At 41.7% G+C, this 18606-nt stretch overlaps 2 protein-coding genes across 5 annotated transcripts in view; one reads left to right on the top strand and one right to left on the bottom strand.

Moving 5' to 3' along the window:
• Positions 1–10914, bottom strand: part of STX19 (syntaxin 19) — a 12585-nt gene extending 1671 nt beyond the window's left edge. The window contains exons 1-2 of one of the 2 annotated variants that reach the window (XM_019525731.1): positions 10641–10914; positions 374–678 (exon numbers count right to left, since the gene is read on the bottom strand). The gene's annotated coding sequence lies outside the window, so the exon portion shown is untranslated. The remainder of the gene's footprint in view (positions 1–373; positions 679–10640) is intronic. The other variant, XM_019525732.1, reaches the window with a different exon arrangement.
• The window catches only part of ARL13B (ADP ribosylation factor like GTPase 13B), an 87494-nt gene that overhangs the window by 44039 nt on the left and 24849 nt on the right, over positions 1–18606 (top strand). For all 3 annotated transcript variants that reach the window (XM_019525729.1, XM_019525727.1, XM_019525728.1), the window contains exon 5: positions 17583–17688. In XM_019525729.1, coding sequence (XP_019381274.1) covers positions 17583–17688 — 106 coding nt within the window. The remainder of the gene's footprint in view (positions 1–17582; positions 17689–18606) is intronic.

Here is an 18606-nt window from a genome sequence, read left to right as displayed (position 1 = left end):
TTTCACTCTCTTTTTTTTTTTTTTTTTTGTGCAAGGTGTTTATTTGGATTACCTGCGTGAGGTACTTTTAGGTCTGTTACTTCCAATTTACAGCCAAACTGGCACCATTAAAAACTTCCTATCATACCATGTCTCATTTTTCTATATTGCTCTGTGGGGTTTTTTTAAGTGGGAAATGGGTTTAATTTAGCTCTAACAAAGCAATTCTGCATTTTTTTTAATTCCAAGCACAAAAACCTTTCACTAATATTTCAGATTATTGTAATAGATCTATATGAAAATGCACACAAGGATTATAAATATAGAAGTTATATGTGACTTAAGTGCAATAGATCAATGAAACAAGATTTCATTGCAAATCTGAAGAACATACCTTTCAAATGGCATTCGATACAACTTCAGTTAGTCCTAGGCAGATTTTGTGTGTAATCATTCTTAACTCTCAATTTTGTCTTTCAATATAGGGTATTTCATTGGGAATTCAAGGAGCTTACTTTTGTAGATTGCTCCGTTTCTAAAACTTGAAATCTGCAGTTTGTGACAGTGCATGCTCATACTGTTTATCTTGCATGGCTGACTGCTGCACTTCTATTGTCTGTTATCTTGAACTTCAGCAGTGCTCATGGAAGGAGATTTTCATTCTGTTGTATGAACAGGTCAATGGTGGAACAAACAGTCCTGAAAAATAAAAATGTTGTAATGGCTCCCCTTTGCATTGGCAATTAAATAGCTCCTGCAGCTGGTGAGTTCTGTAGCTGATGGGACTTGCAGCTGTGGCAGCATTTTACAGCTGGGATTGAGAATCCTGCAGCTGCAGGACTCTGTCTTGGTGGCACTACACAACTGCCAGGACCAGAAGTCCAGCAGCTGCAGGACTGTGTCCCAGTGGCTGTGAGGTGCTGCCAGGAAGAGGAGCCTGTGGCTGTGGGATCTCCCAGCCCCAACTGTGCATGGTGCAGGGGGAGCTCAGGCAGCTGATAGGCCTCCCAGTTGCAGGGGAGACCCTGCTACATGTGAAAATTTAAAGCTGGAAAGCAACCAGCTATAAGAGTTAGTACACATTTTCAAGGTCTAACTTTATAGCTGTTTCAACCATTTTATGGAGTCATAGGTACTTTTCATGTGTAGCTGGTCTCAGTTAATTGCACAATACCTGTAATGTGTTGAGGTGGCCTCATACATGCATGCAAGGGAGGTAGCAGAGCAACAGGTTACCAGGGATGGATCGTTTTTGCTTTAAACTTGTCTATGTAAAACCCCTTTTGTTATGGTTTATTCACCTTGGATTCAGTTAGCAAAATGCTGCATGCAGTTAAGAACATGAACTTTAACATTGGAAGTTTTATGCTATAATTTATTTATTTTTTTTTACTACTGTGACTATCAAACATTTCCCATCATGTGTATTTAAAATAAAATTCTTTCCTTTAGGGAGAAACCAAGAACACAAAATTTCAGTACAAGAAATGAAGGTGCAGAATCTTATAATACCGGTGTTTAAAAAAAAAAAAAAAAAAAAGCACTATTATGCAACCTCAAATACAGAGATCATGGTTGTTGGCTGTAACTTAGATTACAATCAGGTGTTTTCTGGTCTTTAAATACATCTTAGCTATGCACAATTCCACGCCTGTATTCTTAAAGTGTCTTGGTTGCATCCCTTTGCATCTACAAAGATGACCTGAACATTTGTAGGTAGTATTTAGGTAAGTTTAGCTCTATCTTTGGGGAACAGTTTTTGCTGGCAGTGAAAGTGGAGAAGTTGTGGACCGGGGCACATCTCCTTTCTTATGAGCTTAAAAGAATCATAGAAAGTTTCTAAAACACGTTTAAACTGTTTAATTGTGCACAATTTTATTCAGGGACTTACTTATTGAGTCTGTTTTCCACAGACTCAAGTCCATCTATCCACTGGAGAATTAACAGGAAAATTAAAACTGTACGTGTAAGTAGGTTTTGCCACAGGCAATAGGAACAAAGACCTTTGCCCATGCTTTCGCTGAGTTTGCTTCTACCTTAATAAATACAGTTTTTTTAGTGGTTCAGTGTAGCGTTTTATTCAGAAGCCAAAAAACCCAGCAACATTAACATTTTATAGATTCATAGATTGTAAGGCTGGAAGGGACCTTGGAAGATCATCAGATCCAGCCCCCTGCACCAAGGAAATAATTTTAGTAATAAAAGCCGCCTATGCACGTGTTTGGGGGGGGGGAGAAGAACCACTCTAATTAAAGAGTGGTTCTCAGAGAACTGCCCTAATTAAGATGCTGCAGTGTTACAGGTATTAAGCCCCTGCACGTTTAAGAATGGTCACAAGGGCGCTTTAACTAAACCTTATTTGACAAAATTTAGTTAAAATGCCCCTATGGCCATTTTAAAATGTGCCAGGGGCTTAATACACATGATTGTGCAGCAACACTGGAGTGTTCTAATTAGAACATGAAGGTGCACGTGTATAGGCAGCCAAAGTTATCAACTGAGACATGATTTGGTGAGTCTGAAAGTAATGGATTTTAAAACGTTACTTTACTTTCTCCTCCCTGATGCACCAAAAAAGAAAAAGGAAAAATCCCAGAAAAACATGAGCATCTTAGTTTTTTTTTTTTTTTACAATAATTCCTCAGCATTGCTAAATTTAGTTTGCATCTCCCGAGCAGCACAAGACGTGATTCATAGGAGATGACATTCTTTTGCTATGTTTCAGAATTGCCAGGCACTATTTGGGCTGCTCTGGGAAAGTTCATATTGGGTATGTGAAAATAATCATGAGTGCTAAATAAGACTTCAGAGAAGTGACCTGAAAATCTGTTTTAACATAGCCTAACATGACTGTTGACCCTTAGTAATTTGGTGTGGCTTGACAAGCCTGTGGTTTAAAAAGCAAGCCGTGAGAGCATCATTAGTGTTTGTGAGATAGAAAGATAGGTCTATGTACTGAATGAATAAAATTTATTGAAAAGTTCTTAAAAATGCAGTTACTTAATTAAATATCTCTTATAGCAAATGGCAGAAAAATGGTTTTGGATTCTATCCTTTTGTGTATCTGTAAACAGCTGATACTACCTTTTTTCTCTTTTTTTCTAATGGAAAATTGCTCATGGTAAATGCCGTAAAATTGAATGTTTATGAAACTATGTACAAGCATATTCAAAAAATCTTGTCTCCTGCCTCTCTCTGTCTGTCTGTCTGTCCATTCATAGAGCACCTAGTGTTCATATATTAAACTCATTAAGAATTTTCTGTTAAAGTTACCCTAATGCAGCGTTAAAATAGAAGCAGAAAAAAATTAAGTTTCTTTTTAATTAATGACATGGCTTACAGGGCATTCAAGGTAATTCTAGGTTTAAAAATCTTTTTGTTTGTCAAATGGTAAGTAAGAAAAATGGATCATCTTTAAAATTAAAAAAACAAGCAGTTGCTGCTTTGAGATGTTAAGTAGATAATGTCATGGGAAAAATATATTACTTAAAAATAGTTTTGAATAGATCAAATTTCTCAGATTCTGTGCCAGACTCAAGCCAGTTAGATCAGTTTCTATTTTTTTAAACACTGCTGTTTAGGGGCTGTACTGGAGTGAGTGCTTTAGGGGCTAGCCTTGGCTGCAAGGGGAGAAACTTTTGCTGGTAGTCTCTGCCTCTGATTCCTTTTAGGAGAGCCCTGCTATGAGGGTCCTTGAGAAAATATAATGGAAGTACCTCATCTGTATACCTGGTCTGAGGCTTTGGTATGAGTTAAGAATAGGGAATGTGCATGGGGTCAAAGGTAGTATATTTGAAGAACAGAAGGTCTTTGAGCTTCATGATTAGCATAAAGTTGGCTACTGGGAAAAGGCGATAGTTATGTGTACATGTAAAACTGAAAGCTGTATTAGGTGGAAGAAGTATGTTCTGACAGTTGTGAAAACAAGTTGGCTTTATGGAGAGGGAGGGTGCTGAATGGTGAACAAGAAAAATCTTCAGAGGTAAAGAAAGGGGACTGGAAGTTTTTGAGACTGGTAAACCTGAAAGGAAACTGCAGAATGTAATAGCATCTTTGTTCTGGGGAGTGCTAGATTTATTGATGGTTTGGTGCCTGATATGGTGAATGGGCAGGGTATCTTGGGCAGCTCAGAAAAAATACAGGGTAGAGGACAGGCCTGTTCGCAAGGTGAGAGGGAAATAATAGCTTGTTATGACTTAGCATGACCTTCTAGTGCACTCAACAACAGCTTCTTCTCTCCATGTTGTCCTGTATTGAAATTTTAATACTGCTATTTATGATTGGAACTGAGATGCATACTGTGAAATGCGGGGATCTGTTGGAACCCAAGAATCCTGTGTTGTCAGCAGTGCTGCAACAGGAATAATAAGGGAATAAATGTTAACTGAGTGATTTGTAAGGCTGGAAGGGACCTTGGAAGATCGGGTCCAGCCCCTGCATCAAGCAGGAAAGATAACTGGGGGTCAGATGACCCCAGCAAGGTGACTGTCTAGCCTCTTCTTGATGATTTCCAGGGTAGATGATTGCACCACCTCTGGAGGGAGCTTATTCCACACTCTGGACATCCTGACTGTGAAGACGTTTTTCCTAATGTTGAGCCTGAATCGGTCTTCCAGGAATTTGTGGCCATTACTCCTAGTTTTCCCCTCAGGTGCCCTGGTGAACAGTTGCTCACCGAGCCCTTGATGTACTCCCCTAGTGTAGCGGTAAGTTGCTACCAGGTCCCCTCTCAGCTGCCTTTTCCTCAGGCTGAAGAGTCCCAGGTACCTCAGCCTTTCTTCGTATGGCTTGCTGTGTAAGACTGTGATCATATGGTGGCTCTTCTTTGGACTCTCTCAAGCTTGTCCATGTCCGTGTTAAAGTATGGTGCCCAGAACTAGACACGGTACTCTAGCTGTGGTCTCACAAGTGCTGAGTAGCGCAAGAGAATCACCTCCTTGGTTTTGCTGGAGATGCATTGATTGATGCAGGCCAGAGTACTATTTGCCCTACTGGCTACAACATCACACTGTAGGCTCATATTCATACTGTTGTCTATTATTACCCCCAGGTCCCTTTCATTCGTGGTGCTAGTCAGTTTGGTGCTGCCAAGCCTGTAGGTGTGTTGGGAGTTGCTCGTCCCAAGGTGGAGCACTTTACACTTCTTGACGTTGAACTTCATCAGATTCTGATCCACCCAACTTGCTAGCCTGTCTAGGGCCACCTGTATCTGTAGCCTATCTTCAAGTGTGACCACGCTTCACCATAACTTGGTGTCATTTGTGAACTTGGCCAGTGAGCTCTTCACCCCCACATGCAAATCGTTAATAAAGCTGTTGAAAAGTACTGGACTAAGCACCGACCCCTGCAGGATGCTGCTGCCCACTTCTCACCAGGATGACTCATCCATTTACTGCGACTCTCTAGGTTCTATCCTGCAGCTATTTTCTCACCCACCTGAATGGCTCAGAGTTAAGCCCACAATCCTCCAATTTTCTCGCAAGACAATGGGATATTAGATCAAAGGCCTTCTTGAAGTCAAGGTGTATACAATGTCAGCCTGCTCTCTCATATCGAGGTGGCAAGTTGTCTAGTCATAGAAGGAGATGAGGTTGGTAAGGCAAGGCGTGCCCGTGACAAAGCCATGCTGGCTGTCATTCAGAATCTTACCTTCTGCAAGCTTATCGCAGATAGACTCCTTGATGAACTTTTCTAGGATTTTCCCTATGATGGAAGTTAGGCTGATTGGCCTGTAGTTACCTGGGTTCTCCCTCCTGCCCTTTTTGTTTATGGGTGCAACATTGGCCCTCTTCCAGTCCTCAGGGACTTCTCCAGAGCATCACGATTTGTGGAAGGGTTTCGCCAGGGGTTTTGCAATGACTTCGGCCAGCTCTTTTTCAGCGCTCTCAGATGAAGATTATCCAGTCCCACTGACTTGTATATGTCTAATTTTTTAATTGGTCATATACTACTATTCTATGGCAATAGTAGAAAGGCGATTATTCCTATCATGCTCATCTTTTACTCTACATAGCATTGTTTTCCCCTTGGTCCAGTGAAAGATGGAGACGAAGTAGTCATTCAGGAATTCAGCTTTCTCCTGAGCAACGGCTCTACACTCCCATTTGTTTTACTTCTATTCCCTATGTACCTAAAGAAGGACTTCTTGTCGTCCTTGATTTCCATTGCTAATCTAAGTTCGGGTGCTGCTTTAGCCGTTCTTATTTGTTCCCTGAAAATGCGGGACATTGTGGAATAGTTCTCCTTGGGGCCTGCTCCAAGCTTCCATTGTTCATAAGCCCCTTTCTTCTTTCTTAAGAGGACTGTGATTTCCCTGTTTAGCCAAGAGGGCTTCCCAGCCCTTCTGTTACCTTTTGTCCACATGGGAATGGACTTCCTTTGTGCTTCAAGGATTGTGGCTGCTCCTTAAGGACACTCTTCATGCACACCTTTCGATATGGCATTTCTTTGTGGGTACAGGAGAATCACTGTTTTGCTGCACTGTACTTCCATGATTTTGGGGTTGGGAGGGAGGGATGTTCTGGCAGATGGAAATGAAGGTGGTAAGTGCATGTGCCGTGGCTTCCATAAAAGGACATTAGCACTATATGGCATTTATGCTAGGGTTCCCATATGTCCAGGTTTTCCTGGACACATCTTCTTTTTGAGTCCTCTGATCTCAGTCTGGGCAGTTTTTTAAAATATGGATAAATGTTCCGGAATTTGCTCTGCTCAGCATCAAAGTTTTTTCCGGCGCTTCCTGGCTTGCCCGAGCAAAGAGCTGCTGGGGGAAATGGGGGGAGGGTAGTTAGAGGCAGGGGGCATGCACATGCATGTGGCCAGGCAGGGTGCTGGGAGCAGCCCCGGCAGCTGGATGCAGGTAAGTCTGGGGAGCAGGTGCCTGCTGGCACTGGGAGAAGCTGTCTAGGTACTGGGGCTGCAGAAGGACCTGTGGGGAGGTGGCTGCCCCTTCAGCAGACAAAGGGGGCAGTGGGGAGCTGCGTAGCCTTGCTGGCAGCATTGGGGCTGGGCCCTTGCTTGCAGGGACAGGGCGGCTGGGAGATGCTGCAGGGCTTGGGGGGAGCAGAGGGCTGCAGGTCAGTAGTGGAGGGCCCTGGGGCTGTGGGGTCTGGCTTGAGAATGAGGGGTACCAGGGTAGGCGGGGGACTGTGGAGTGGGAGTGCGGGGGCACCAGCAGGGATGGGGGGCCGGGGGTTTGCGGGTTGAGAGTGAGGGACACCAGCATGACCCGGGGGGTTGGGTACTGAGGGTTGGGAGTGAGGGGCATCAGCAGAGCCAGGGGTTTGTGGGTCGGGAGTGAGGGGCAGCAGCAGTTGTGGAGGGGTGGTGCTGTGGCTTCAGAGTGAGGGGCAACAGCAGGGGCAGGGCAGGGCACCAGCATATCATTTTTCCCCCTCGCTCCCCCACCCTCAACAGAAGTGTCCTCTTCTTTGACACTGTAAACAGTAATCCTAATTTATGCTGCACTTTGGTGTCCAGTCTGACAAAACTCTAGTTTTTACTAGCTACAGGAAATTATTCTCTGTAATTGACAGAGGAGACACCTGATTTGAAAACAGAACAGAGGAGTTTTTGTTTTATTTTTAACTTTCTGGTGTTTTAATCTTACTAATATCAAAGTGTTAATGTTATCATTGTTCTTTTTACAAAGTGGGCAGAGGCTTGTTTACAAAATGAGTAACTGCGATACTGAAATATGTGAACTTCAGAAGTTTAGCTTTTATTTATTTTATTGTTAGGTACAACATGTGAGTAGTTGCACCTATACTTTATTTACTAAGGAAAATGTGCTACCACACCCACAGACCTCACAACTCCTCAAGTGAAAACAGTGGACCTGACTGATATGACAGGATTGAAAGTTTACCTACTGCTATATTACAGAGGCAGTAAATTGAGAAGAGGAAGGTGTAGGAAAAGCAAATGTATGGAAAAATCGAGTCTAAGTTGAGCAGAGTTTGAATCGTGAGGCAATGACCTTCTCGTGAGTCTGGTTGCAATATGGAGACTATGATGTTCTGCCTTTCTGACTTGCTGAATTGCAGACTTAAGAGTTCATGTGGAGTGCTAGCTAGTGCTTGGTTTCATTGCACAGGTGTCATAACAGGCTGCTAATATTTTAACTGGGAAACCAACCCTTAATAAAATGCAGGAGCTTACACACCAGTTCCAAAATGTTAGCAGCAGGCTTGTTTTACTTGATTGCACTAATCAAATGTGGGTTGACTAGCTGCAGCCTGGACAAAGAAGTCCTCTCTAGGTCCAGAACAGTGCAAACAGTAGGCTGACATTTTAAAATTGAATCCTGTTAAGAGTTGTACAGCAATACTTGTTACAGAATCCTTTGCCTGTCTTTCAACCAGAAGGTGAATTTGGACATCCTCACCCTGAGCTCAAATTTCTCTTTGGATCGAGCCTGTTTGATCAGCAAGAGTGATTCAAGTGATACAGGGTGGAGAGAGTATCAGGGAAACATTTTCAAGTAAATGGAAAGACTATTCAGAAATGAGACAGGAGTGGTTCACATGAAAGGGCAGTGAAGGAATGCAATTGTTACTTTTGTCTTTATAACTTAATTTGACCGGGGGCTGTTACTTAGGGGCGCTGAACAAGGAAACTGTTTTGTAGATCAGTGTCCATTTCATATATAAAATACATTTCTTATTGTAATATTTTATTTGATCATTATCTTTGCAAGAGGCAAGGAAGGAGGGGGCATCAAAGGTTTGTTCTCAATGCTTTACAGTGCATTAGGAAAGTCTGAAGGTATGTGTGAATTCTTGTATGTATCTGTTTCATGTATTAGAAATCAAGAATATTGTCTTCGGTGATTTTTTGGGGGGTTACTTGAAGTGCTATAGAAGAGGGACAAAATTTTGTTCTGCCCTTAATTGGAAGAGAATGGATAGAAAATTGAGGGGGGAGAAATCTTCATAACTGATAGATCAGGAGGTTGTTTCCTGGGTAGGAACAAGACAAAATGTAAACAGAAGAAAAATCTTCTCCTGCCTTTGATTGCACAGGCTTCAGTTTTCGGGTACCAGCCTGTCATTCTTTTTAGTAGTTGTCCATAGGACCTTTCAAAAAGAAGTTGGTTGACTAGGCATGACTTTTTAATTAAATTTATGCTTTCCCTGTACACCATAAAAAACCCCCAAAAAGAACATATCCGTTTTCTTTTGTTGGTAACTGAAAAGGTCAACTGCAACTGCCATCTCTCTTGTTTTTCCTCACAACACGTGCATGAATTCTCTCCACAGAATAATAATCACACTAGTATGAGACCCAGGTCTGTAATCTCTAGATTAAACTAATGTTGCTTATGGAAACACATTCCTTTTGAAATACTTCAGTCAATGCTCACAGTACTGGTACTGTCATTTTGACCTCCTGGACATTTATTTCATTGTTCATGAGTCTTGTATGCCACATCTATTAGAATTTTGTATAGTTGTTTCTAAAGCCTTTAATGCATTAAACAAAACCATATGATTTATCCTGTCATGTCAAATTTGGCCCAAAACTTTTAGGTTCCATAATGACAGGCTCTTCAAACTGATCCGATAGAATGTTTCTTAAATACTTTTTTTTTAATCATTGTCAGTGGATTTTTCTTTAAGGAGCCAGTGCTCTCCTTTTGGTATTTGCATTTTGATAATATATGAGAATCAAAGAGGACCAAATTAAAACTTTGTAGATCTTCATGCAAACTGAGAGAAAAACTTTAAAAAAGTGGAAATGCAGCAGGCTTACTAGAAAAGTAGAAAGCATTTGGAACACTTCTTTACTTTTGGGTGTAAGTTAGAATAAGAGAGAATGAATGTGTAACATAAATGTCTTTTTTTTTTTTCCATGTCTAGATCAATCCACCTCGTAACCTTTTGAACTTTTAAATTTTTGGCTTTTAGAAAATTTTAGCACTATAAATTGTTTTTCTCTGGCTTAAATAGCTTTATGTTCTAGAAAAAGGCAAATCCAAAAGTAAAATAAAATTAGCATTTTTAAAGGGCTTCATATTTTAACTTGAGTGCACTCCTGGTATTTAAGAGAAGTATAATTACTGGGTTGTAAACCCTCCCTTTCCTAGGACTCTTCAAATAAAGTTCAGTAGTTCTCTAGCTGTAATAAAGATCTGTTCAACCTAAAAATGTTTCAGCGGTTTCACTTTTAATATAAGCAGCCATACAGTTATCAATATGCAGTACCTGGGAGGAAGGGAACAAGTATGAAAACACAAGGAGGAACCAAGTTCTTTCATTTGGTAAACTTTAATTTGATAAATCAAATAGAGCACACTTTAGGCATATAATTTCAAGTATGTTTTGCCACACACCTCCCACAGTTTTGAAGTATGAATCTTGGTAAGCAGACTGTTTTATTGACTTGGAAAATTAAAAGCAAGTTTTTCCTTTAAGGTAATTCTGATGTACTTCCAAAAGAAACAAGTTTTATGAATAAAACTTGTCTAGCAAATTAACATTCATGTGCATGAGCAGCAGAGCTCTGAGAACATATTTGCTAGTAACGCTATCAAATTCTGAGCAGGGCAGAAATCCATTATTTGTATCTTTACACATAGCTATTTCCATTCTAAACTTTAATGCAGCCCGTTTTCTGTATTATATGCAAGTTTTAATACAAAATAAAGGCATGCAGCTTACCTTGTAATCTTCTGATGGTGGCAGTTTCTTTAGGTCCTCCAGTGCAGAAATCCTACTTCTGAGGGCAAACTCAGTATAATCTGAAAAGTATTTTTTTGAATGCTTGCTTAAATAATTGATTGTGAGTGGCTTTCCATTAAACATTTTCTGTGCGCCTAATGCTCCTTAATCAACCTGAGGGAGCCAGGTCATTTCAGAGGGTTGTGCTCTGAGAAGGAAGCTTACTTGTTAGTACTGCAGTAAAAGAGCAAATTGATTACTTTACAGTTGGGGAATCTGGTTTTGCCTGTTGGAACTCAGCCTTGTCTGGGGGCGGATTGTTTTATTAAAACAGACCAATCGCAAGGAGTGTCTGTGACGAGCTCCTTAGATACAGTATTTGTAGGCTGGGAGTATGGTATGTTTGCACATACAATATTAAGTGCAGTACTCATTTCAAATTACTCCTTGAATGGGAGATCCATTTTACACTGCAAAAAGTATGTGGAAGGAAGGATCATAAGCCTGTTTACAAAACTTACTTGGAAAAGAGGGAACCCAACAGAGCAATCTTTGTGTTGTATAGTCAGTAACTTAAGTCTTTAACTCTGTTTAAAAGTTCACTTGAAAGAATAATACAAAGGAAAAATGTACAGCAATGGTAGGACCTATCAACCTATTGTTTTTTATTAGTTTTCTGGGTTTTCTTCACCAGTTTAGTCCATACCCTGGCTACTTTGCCCAGTCTAGATAAGTCATTTGCAGTGCTTTTATGACTCTGTATTCTACTCCCTAAGTATTTTGTATCTAGAGCATTAAATCTCAATTTTTCATCCACAAAAATGTGGGTCCCTATGGTTTTGGCTTGGAAGTCTAACCTTAAGCTACCTTTATTTAAATCATAGAAAGCTCCTTCTTTAGTTGTCATGATTAGGTTTTAAGACAATGGGTATCATAAGTTTTTCTTTTTCATATTGTTGTCCTTTGACTGACCTGCATCAATTAGGAATAATTATTGTAGTTCTGCTTTGCTACGTCTTAGATTCTTCTCAAAGTGTTCATTTTAATTCTTTCAGACAGTACATATTATGACATTGACACTATAATTTAATTTCTCTACACATGTACTCATAAGTCATATGTTCCTGGTGGGTTTTTTTGTTTTAAAATAAAACTTGATGATGTTTATGGAAACAATTCACCTCCTTTCTAGCATTTTTATAAACTTTATTTTAAATACCTCCTAGCATTTATAAAAACTTTATTAACAAATCCAAATAATCAAATAACAAATTTAACATTTAAAGATATTTCCCTAAAATATACATAAAGAGATATCTGTTTTCCATTAGTTGTCATCCCTTACTCAAGTCAGTGTCCACAGAAGTCATGTTTTTTTCGTCTCTTCGTTAGAGAGTTCCTCTGTTTCTGTCCATGTTAAGCTTTTGTGTTTCTTCATCTCTCTACGTAACCTGCTTAACTCACCCTCTCTTTTTCCTCAGAACTCTACATAATGCAAAGCTCACTGTCTCCTACTTATATCTGCTTTTCTTCTACATTTGAAACATATTTAATTTGTTCTCAACTGTTAGCTCATAGAATTTGATCTTGCTTTCAATATTCAAAGACATTGTTCAAACTTTCTGGTTTGGAGACAGAAGATTCTTTTCAGCAAATGTAAAAAATTGTCACCAGATTTTGAAATAAGAATTTTTTTCCCTTCTCTCCTTAGAACACTGACTTGACAGGACAATTTTTCCATTACTCAGACTTCCCAACCTTTTTTACAGCTTTTTGGATAGTATTGTGCAATAGCTTTTTGTTGTACCTGTAATGTATCGACTGTCACACATTATCTTTCCCATCTGACTAGCCCTCCAGTTTACCTTTTTATAGGCAGTCTGCCGACACAATTGGTTCCTGAAAAGCACGTCTTAAGTCGAAACGTAGCTTGGAACCAATTTTCCCATAGGAACAATGTTATAAATGGGGGATTGGTTCCTGAACCAAGGCCCAAAACTTTATTTTCACCAGAAATAACCCAGAATTTTGTACTCAGTCAATTATAGATGAGTAATACAGCTACACTATATTGTAAATAGCAATCATATTGATTTGGAAGAACTTCTTTGAGGTGGCTTTTCTGGAGTTTTTGAAGGGCTCTTGGTTGGACTTTTGAAGGGCTCTTGGCTGAGTCTTCTCAGGAGTCTTGGCTGCAGGTTTTTCTGGAGTCTTGTCTGCTTTCTTAAAGAAAGTGTACAAGGAAGTTTGGACAGATGTTCTCCAGGGAGATGGGCGATGCAGCGAACTTGTTCGCTGGCATGGTGTGGCGTCAGATCAAGCATCGTAAAGTCGAAACTGACATCAGAAAATCGAAACGGTGTCAATTTATAAATGTCATAAGTGCTGTTTGTTGTAACTTGAAACATCGTAAGTCAAGGACTGCCTGTACTTGAAGCCAATCTATTCGGCAGTTTGCAAAAAGCTTCACAAATTACCCTTTTTAGAATGCATTTGTGTTGATACACCTTGAGCTAAATTGTTTGCAGTATAAATGGTAGCAATGTGATGGTTGGAAAAATTCCAACTGTTAGCTAATACATGATATTTTATGGTTTTTTGTTTTGGTTTTTTTGGTAGTGCTCAAAAGCTCTACTCAGGATCAGGGTTGGTTTGCTCTGGGTAATACCCAAGCACTCAGTCTCTATGCTGAATACCTCACAGTCTAGCTAAGGTTTGCATTAGTAACTTTTGCACGTTGGCCTTTCTGACTTCATCCTTGCATGCCTGAGCAATATTCTTATACTTCTCCCTAGTCATCTTTCCAAGATTCCACTTCCTGTAGGCTTCCTTTTGTATTTAAGCTGACCAAACAGTTCTCTGCTAAACCAACCTGGTCACCTGCTATGTTTGCTATTTTTTCCTTCACATCAGGATGGTTTGTTCCTATCTCCTCAGTAAGGTTTCTTTAAAATGCAGCCAGCTTTCTTAGACTCCTTTCCCCTCTTAGATTGGCCTCCCAAGGGTTTCCTGCCCATCTTTCCCCAAGTGGGGTCAGAGTCTACTTTTCTGAAGTCCAGGGTCTATACTCTGCTGCTCTCGTTTCTTACTTTAGTCAAGATCCTGAATTTGATTGTCTTATGGTCACTGCTGCCCAAGTTGCCATCCACTTCTACATCCCCCACCAATTCTTCCCTGTTTGTGAGCAGCAGGTCAAGAAGAACAGCCCCTAGTTTGTCTCCCCAACACACTTGTACCAGGAAGTTGTCCCCAGCATTCTCCAGAAACTTCTTGGATTGCCTGTACATGGCTTTATTGTCCTCGCAGCAGATTTTAGGGTGATTTGAAGTCCCCCATGAGAACCAGGGCCTATAATCAGGAAACTTCCACAAGTGGTCTATAGCAGACACTCGCCATGACACCACCCTTGTTGCTTACCTCTCTAACTTTACTCCAGAGACTTTCAACTAGCCTATCTCCAGTTTCATACTGGAGCTTGGAGCAATCATACATTTTCTTTTACATACAGTACAACTCTTCCTCCTCTTCTCCCCTGCCTGTCCTTCCTGTACCCACCCATGACAGTGCTCCAGTCATCTGAGCTATCCCACTAGTCTCTGCTGTTCGAAATGTGTCATAGATCTGTGAATGTGCAAGGACTTCCAGTTCTTCCTGCTTGTTTCCCAAGGTCCATGCGTTTATGTACAGACACCTGAGGCAACTAGTTGATTGCCCCATTTTCTCAGGGAGAATAAGGAGGGCCTCCCCTGTTGTCTCCTCCTTGTGCTTCCTCCAGTTCTTGTGCTTCCCCATTTACCTCAGGGCTTTGGACTCCATCCCCTGGTGAACCTAGTTTAAAGCCCTCCTCATTAAGTTAGCAAAGGTGCTCTTTGCCGTCTCTTCACCAGGTGGATCCCGTCTCTTTCCACCATCTTTCATCTTGGAACAGCATCCCACGGTCAAAGAAGCTGAATCCCTGCTGGTGACACCACCTGAGCAGCCATGCATTGATCTGCAGGATGCGTCTGCTCTTGCCAGGGCCCTTTCCTTTGATTGGAAGGATTGAGGAGACTACCACCTCTACCCCCATCTCCTTCACCCTTGCACCCAGAGCCTTGTAGTCACTCTTGGTTTGGTCAGGTCACCCCTGGCAGTATCATTGGTGCCCGCATGAATTAGCAGCATAGGGTAGTAGTTCAAGGGTTGGATGAGTTTCAGTAATCCTTCCATGACATCTTGGATCCTGGTTTCATGCAAGTAGCCGACCTCCTGAGACAACAGGTCAGGCTGGCAGATGGATCCCTCTTTCCCCCACAGGAGGGAGTCTCTAACCACCACCACCTTGCCTTCTCCCTGAGGGACACTACCAGAAGGCGCTGCTCGTATTGCAGGCACTCTCCCACCTGGTTGATATTGGAAGGAACCTGCAAGCCACAGTCTGCTCAGTGCCAAACCAGGACCTGGGTGGAAGCCCCGATGGTGTGTGGTCTTGCCTCACAGGTGGAAGCAGAGGAAGAGCTGGAAGTGGCAGTGGCTCTGGGATTGCAGCGTCTTCCAGCCATGTCTCTGGGTCTTTTAACCTGCTGCCTTTCACTTTCTGCCTCTCTTTCTGAGCAGATCTTCCCTAGCAAACTGCTCTGTAACTGGCCTGTTTGCTGTTCCTTGATCCTTTTTCTTGATGCTGTTCCTTGATCCTGCTGTTCCTTGATCCTTTTTCTCTGCAAACCTCTTTCCTCTCAGCAAGCTTACAGTAAAAGAATGTGAGTGTTTCCAAGCAAACTCCCTAGCAAGCTCCCCTTTGTTCTGGTATCTAGTTAAACAAGGGATTTAAGTCTTGGTCTAGCTGCTGAGTTTTAGCTGTTGAAATAAAACATGTAGGCTAGTCAGCCCTAATCACATATTTAAAAAAAAAGAAAAAAAGAATCTCACTTTACAGGCTTCTCTTCGAAGAGGGGGCAGCAAACTGACCTGCAAATTGACTTGAACTGCTTGCAAACTGTCCTGTTTGCTTACCTCCCCCCCTCCTTAGAGTGACCTTATAGATCTCTCTTTGGCCTGGCTTAGGCCCTTTGTCACACCCAGGCAGCAATCAGTCAGCAATCGGTCCACTCAGCTGTTCAGAGAACACACCCCACCCAAGCATACAAACCCACCAAACTGCCCTCAGCAAGCCAAGCACAGGCAACCCTGGCTCAATTACGTTCCTGGAACAGGATTTGGTGCCTGATTCCTCCAACGCAGGTTAAATTACACTGACATTGTGCCCTTTCTTCTGTATGACTGACCTCTTAAGAGAGTTTTACGAGTGAGTGACTTATTTCACATGGGTAGAAGTCCTTGTTTAAAGGGAATGTTTACAACTTCCAAATCATGCGTCATAAGCACAAAGTTGTACTTGTCACCATTTGTGCTCCTTATTTATTATACTTTTCTTGTCTTCAACTCTAAACTAGTTTATTTTACTTTCAGGCACTTAATGCAGCTTTGAATGAATTTCAGATGTCTCAAGGGAACACTGATTTTATTTTAAAAACTGTTTTCACTGGCAACAGTGGGGAGTGGCGTAAGTTTTCTAAAAACTAAAACGATGGTCCAGTTTAATTTAAATTGGTTCTAAGATACTGACTCACTTTTTTTTTTTATATGAAAGTACTCTTCTTTGTTCTGGAGCAGTCCTACAGTGAATGATTGTCTGCTTGCGTTCTGCTCATACTGAGATAAATATATTACCCACAACGATGGCTGTTGAGTTCTGTGCCAGGTTACGTTTCTGTTGGACTTTGGGTGTAGCCTTGCATAGAACACAGCAGAGTATTCTACTCCTGAAGTCATAAAGCAGTGGATTATGGCAGCAAGATCCGCTTCCAAGAATAGTCATGCTCTCTGGACCTGATGCAGCTGGGTAAAGAAAAGTGTTTCTCAACAGCATTGTCAATGAGACCTTCTTCTATTAAGAATTGGTATCTAGCCACATGCCAGACTGAATTCAAGCAATAAATATCAGCTCTATATTCCACTGAAAATGTAATTAGTTGTAGCTATATCACCTTGCTGCTTTCCTTATCCTTCTCTCATCTGTTGTACAGATTCAGCTCCAGCCCTTTGGCTTGTTCCACAGGCTCTATCAAATACCTAAACACCATAAAAACCTTCTATATTCAAGCCCCTAACCCTGCCTTGCCCACTACCTGCCACTCCTGCTTTCTACCACATTGCTCCTGCATAGACACACTCTGCCTGCCACTGCCTGAGCCCCTAAATGATTCTTCCAGCCAAGGTGCTGTGGACCCATTCCTGACCACCCACTTCCCCCACAATGGTACTTGTTGAGCTCAGTGGGCTGCCAGTGGCTACCAACCCCTTGTGTTAGTCCCAGGGACAACAAGCCTAATTATGACCGACTACCAGTGGAATTATTTTTTGGCATGCGTTGTGGGCCAGTTAAATCTCTTTGCAGGTCAGATCCGGCATGTCAGCAGTACGTTGCCAACTTCTGATGCAGAGGAATGAGGATGGGGACAATTTCTGACATGGGAATCTGCAAGTTGGCTGCTCTAAACTTAGAGGTTGTTGTAGCCTAATTATGCTGTGGCCTTGAGTACAAATCACTTAAGCACTCTGCCTCCATCCCCTTCTTTGTAAATTATAACTACCTAAAATACTGATGCATTGTGAGGAGCAATATTTGTGTAGCTCTTTGAATATTGAAAATGGTATATGGACTGATGATTACTGTTTCTCTTTTAAGTGGTTAAGGATGTAGGTACTGTAACTGAGACAAGTGGCAATCTTTCTTTACTGTTTTTCTTTCTTTCTTTTTTCCCATCTATCTATCCTTAATTTTTATAACGTGTATATTGGGAGTTTTGCTAAAGCCTCTTCATATTGCTGACTTCAATTTTGATTCATGATGATGGGTATCTTCTCTTGTCCTCTCACTTCTGGTCTCCTTTTTTTTTCTAGGCTAGCAAATAAACAAGACAGAGAAGGAGCTTTGGCAGAAGCAGATGTAATAGAGTGTTTATCTCTAGAAAAACTTGTCAATGAGCATAAATGTCTGTGTCAAATTGTAAGTATATCATTGTTGCTGATTTATTTTTGAGATATATGCCATATTATTTTAATAGTTTATCCTGGTTTTATAAGTTATTTTGTTTTTTATTGTAAGCTGCTCTGAACCTTTTTTTGGGAAAGGTGGCATATAAAACAAATACACTTGTGACCGTTAGGGAACCTGTAGATCTGTAACCTCAGCAGTGATACTTTGCATGTTGTAAGTGTAGTTGTAGTGTGAACTGTTTCAATAATCACCTTGCATTTGTGCCTTTTGGACTGTCAAAAAGGAAATGTTAATTGCACATGGGCTCAGGCTATAGTTGCTGCACCAGACTGTAATTATTTTTAAAAAATAGAGGTGCACCAATGCATTGTTCCTTATAATTTCAGCACCGATAAAAGGAAAATTAACATTATCAGCAGTCAACTTTTTTTGGCTGGTGCAGCAGATTTAATGTCGCTGATAAATGCTATGCGCAAGTGTGCAGCAGCAGCATGCATGCATGCAGCCAGGAATACAGCCCAGCAACTTGGAGAGCAGCGTCCAGCCGGTAAACTTGGGGGGGAGGGGGGCAGATTGAGGCCCCTGTGGTGAGGGAGGAAGTGGGGCTGGGGCAGGGGCAGGTGCTGCAGAGCTCGGGTGGGACATGGGGCAGAGCCATGGCTCTTCTGGGGTGGGGGGGTGGCAGGGCAGCTTCTGCTAATGTGTGCACCCCCAGGGGAGGCATAGGGGGTACGTGCCCCCCAGATCTGTGTGGGGTGAGGGTGGGCTGTGCACTTGGGGCTGAAGGCTGCACCAGCCTCTTCCTGGCAGGGGGGGCTGGACCTGGGCAATGCTCAGGACGGGCGGCAGTGGTGCTGGGTGTGGGGGGACTATAGAGGGCTGCAGTGAATTTTGCAGTGGCTGCAGGCCCTCTTCCCCCCCCCCCCC

Source organism: Gavialis gangeticus, unplaced genomic scaffold (genome assembly GCF_001723915.1).
Source record: "Gavialis gangeticus isolate Ggan-Ray unplaced genomic scaffold, GavGan_comp1, whole genome shotgun sequence".
Lineage (NCBI taxonomy): Eukaryota > Metazoa > Chordata > Crocodylia > Gavialidae > Gavialis > Gavialis gangeticus.
Note: the sequence above shows the minus strand (reverse complement) of the source record. Positions and strands in the feature narration are given on the sequence as shown.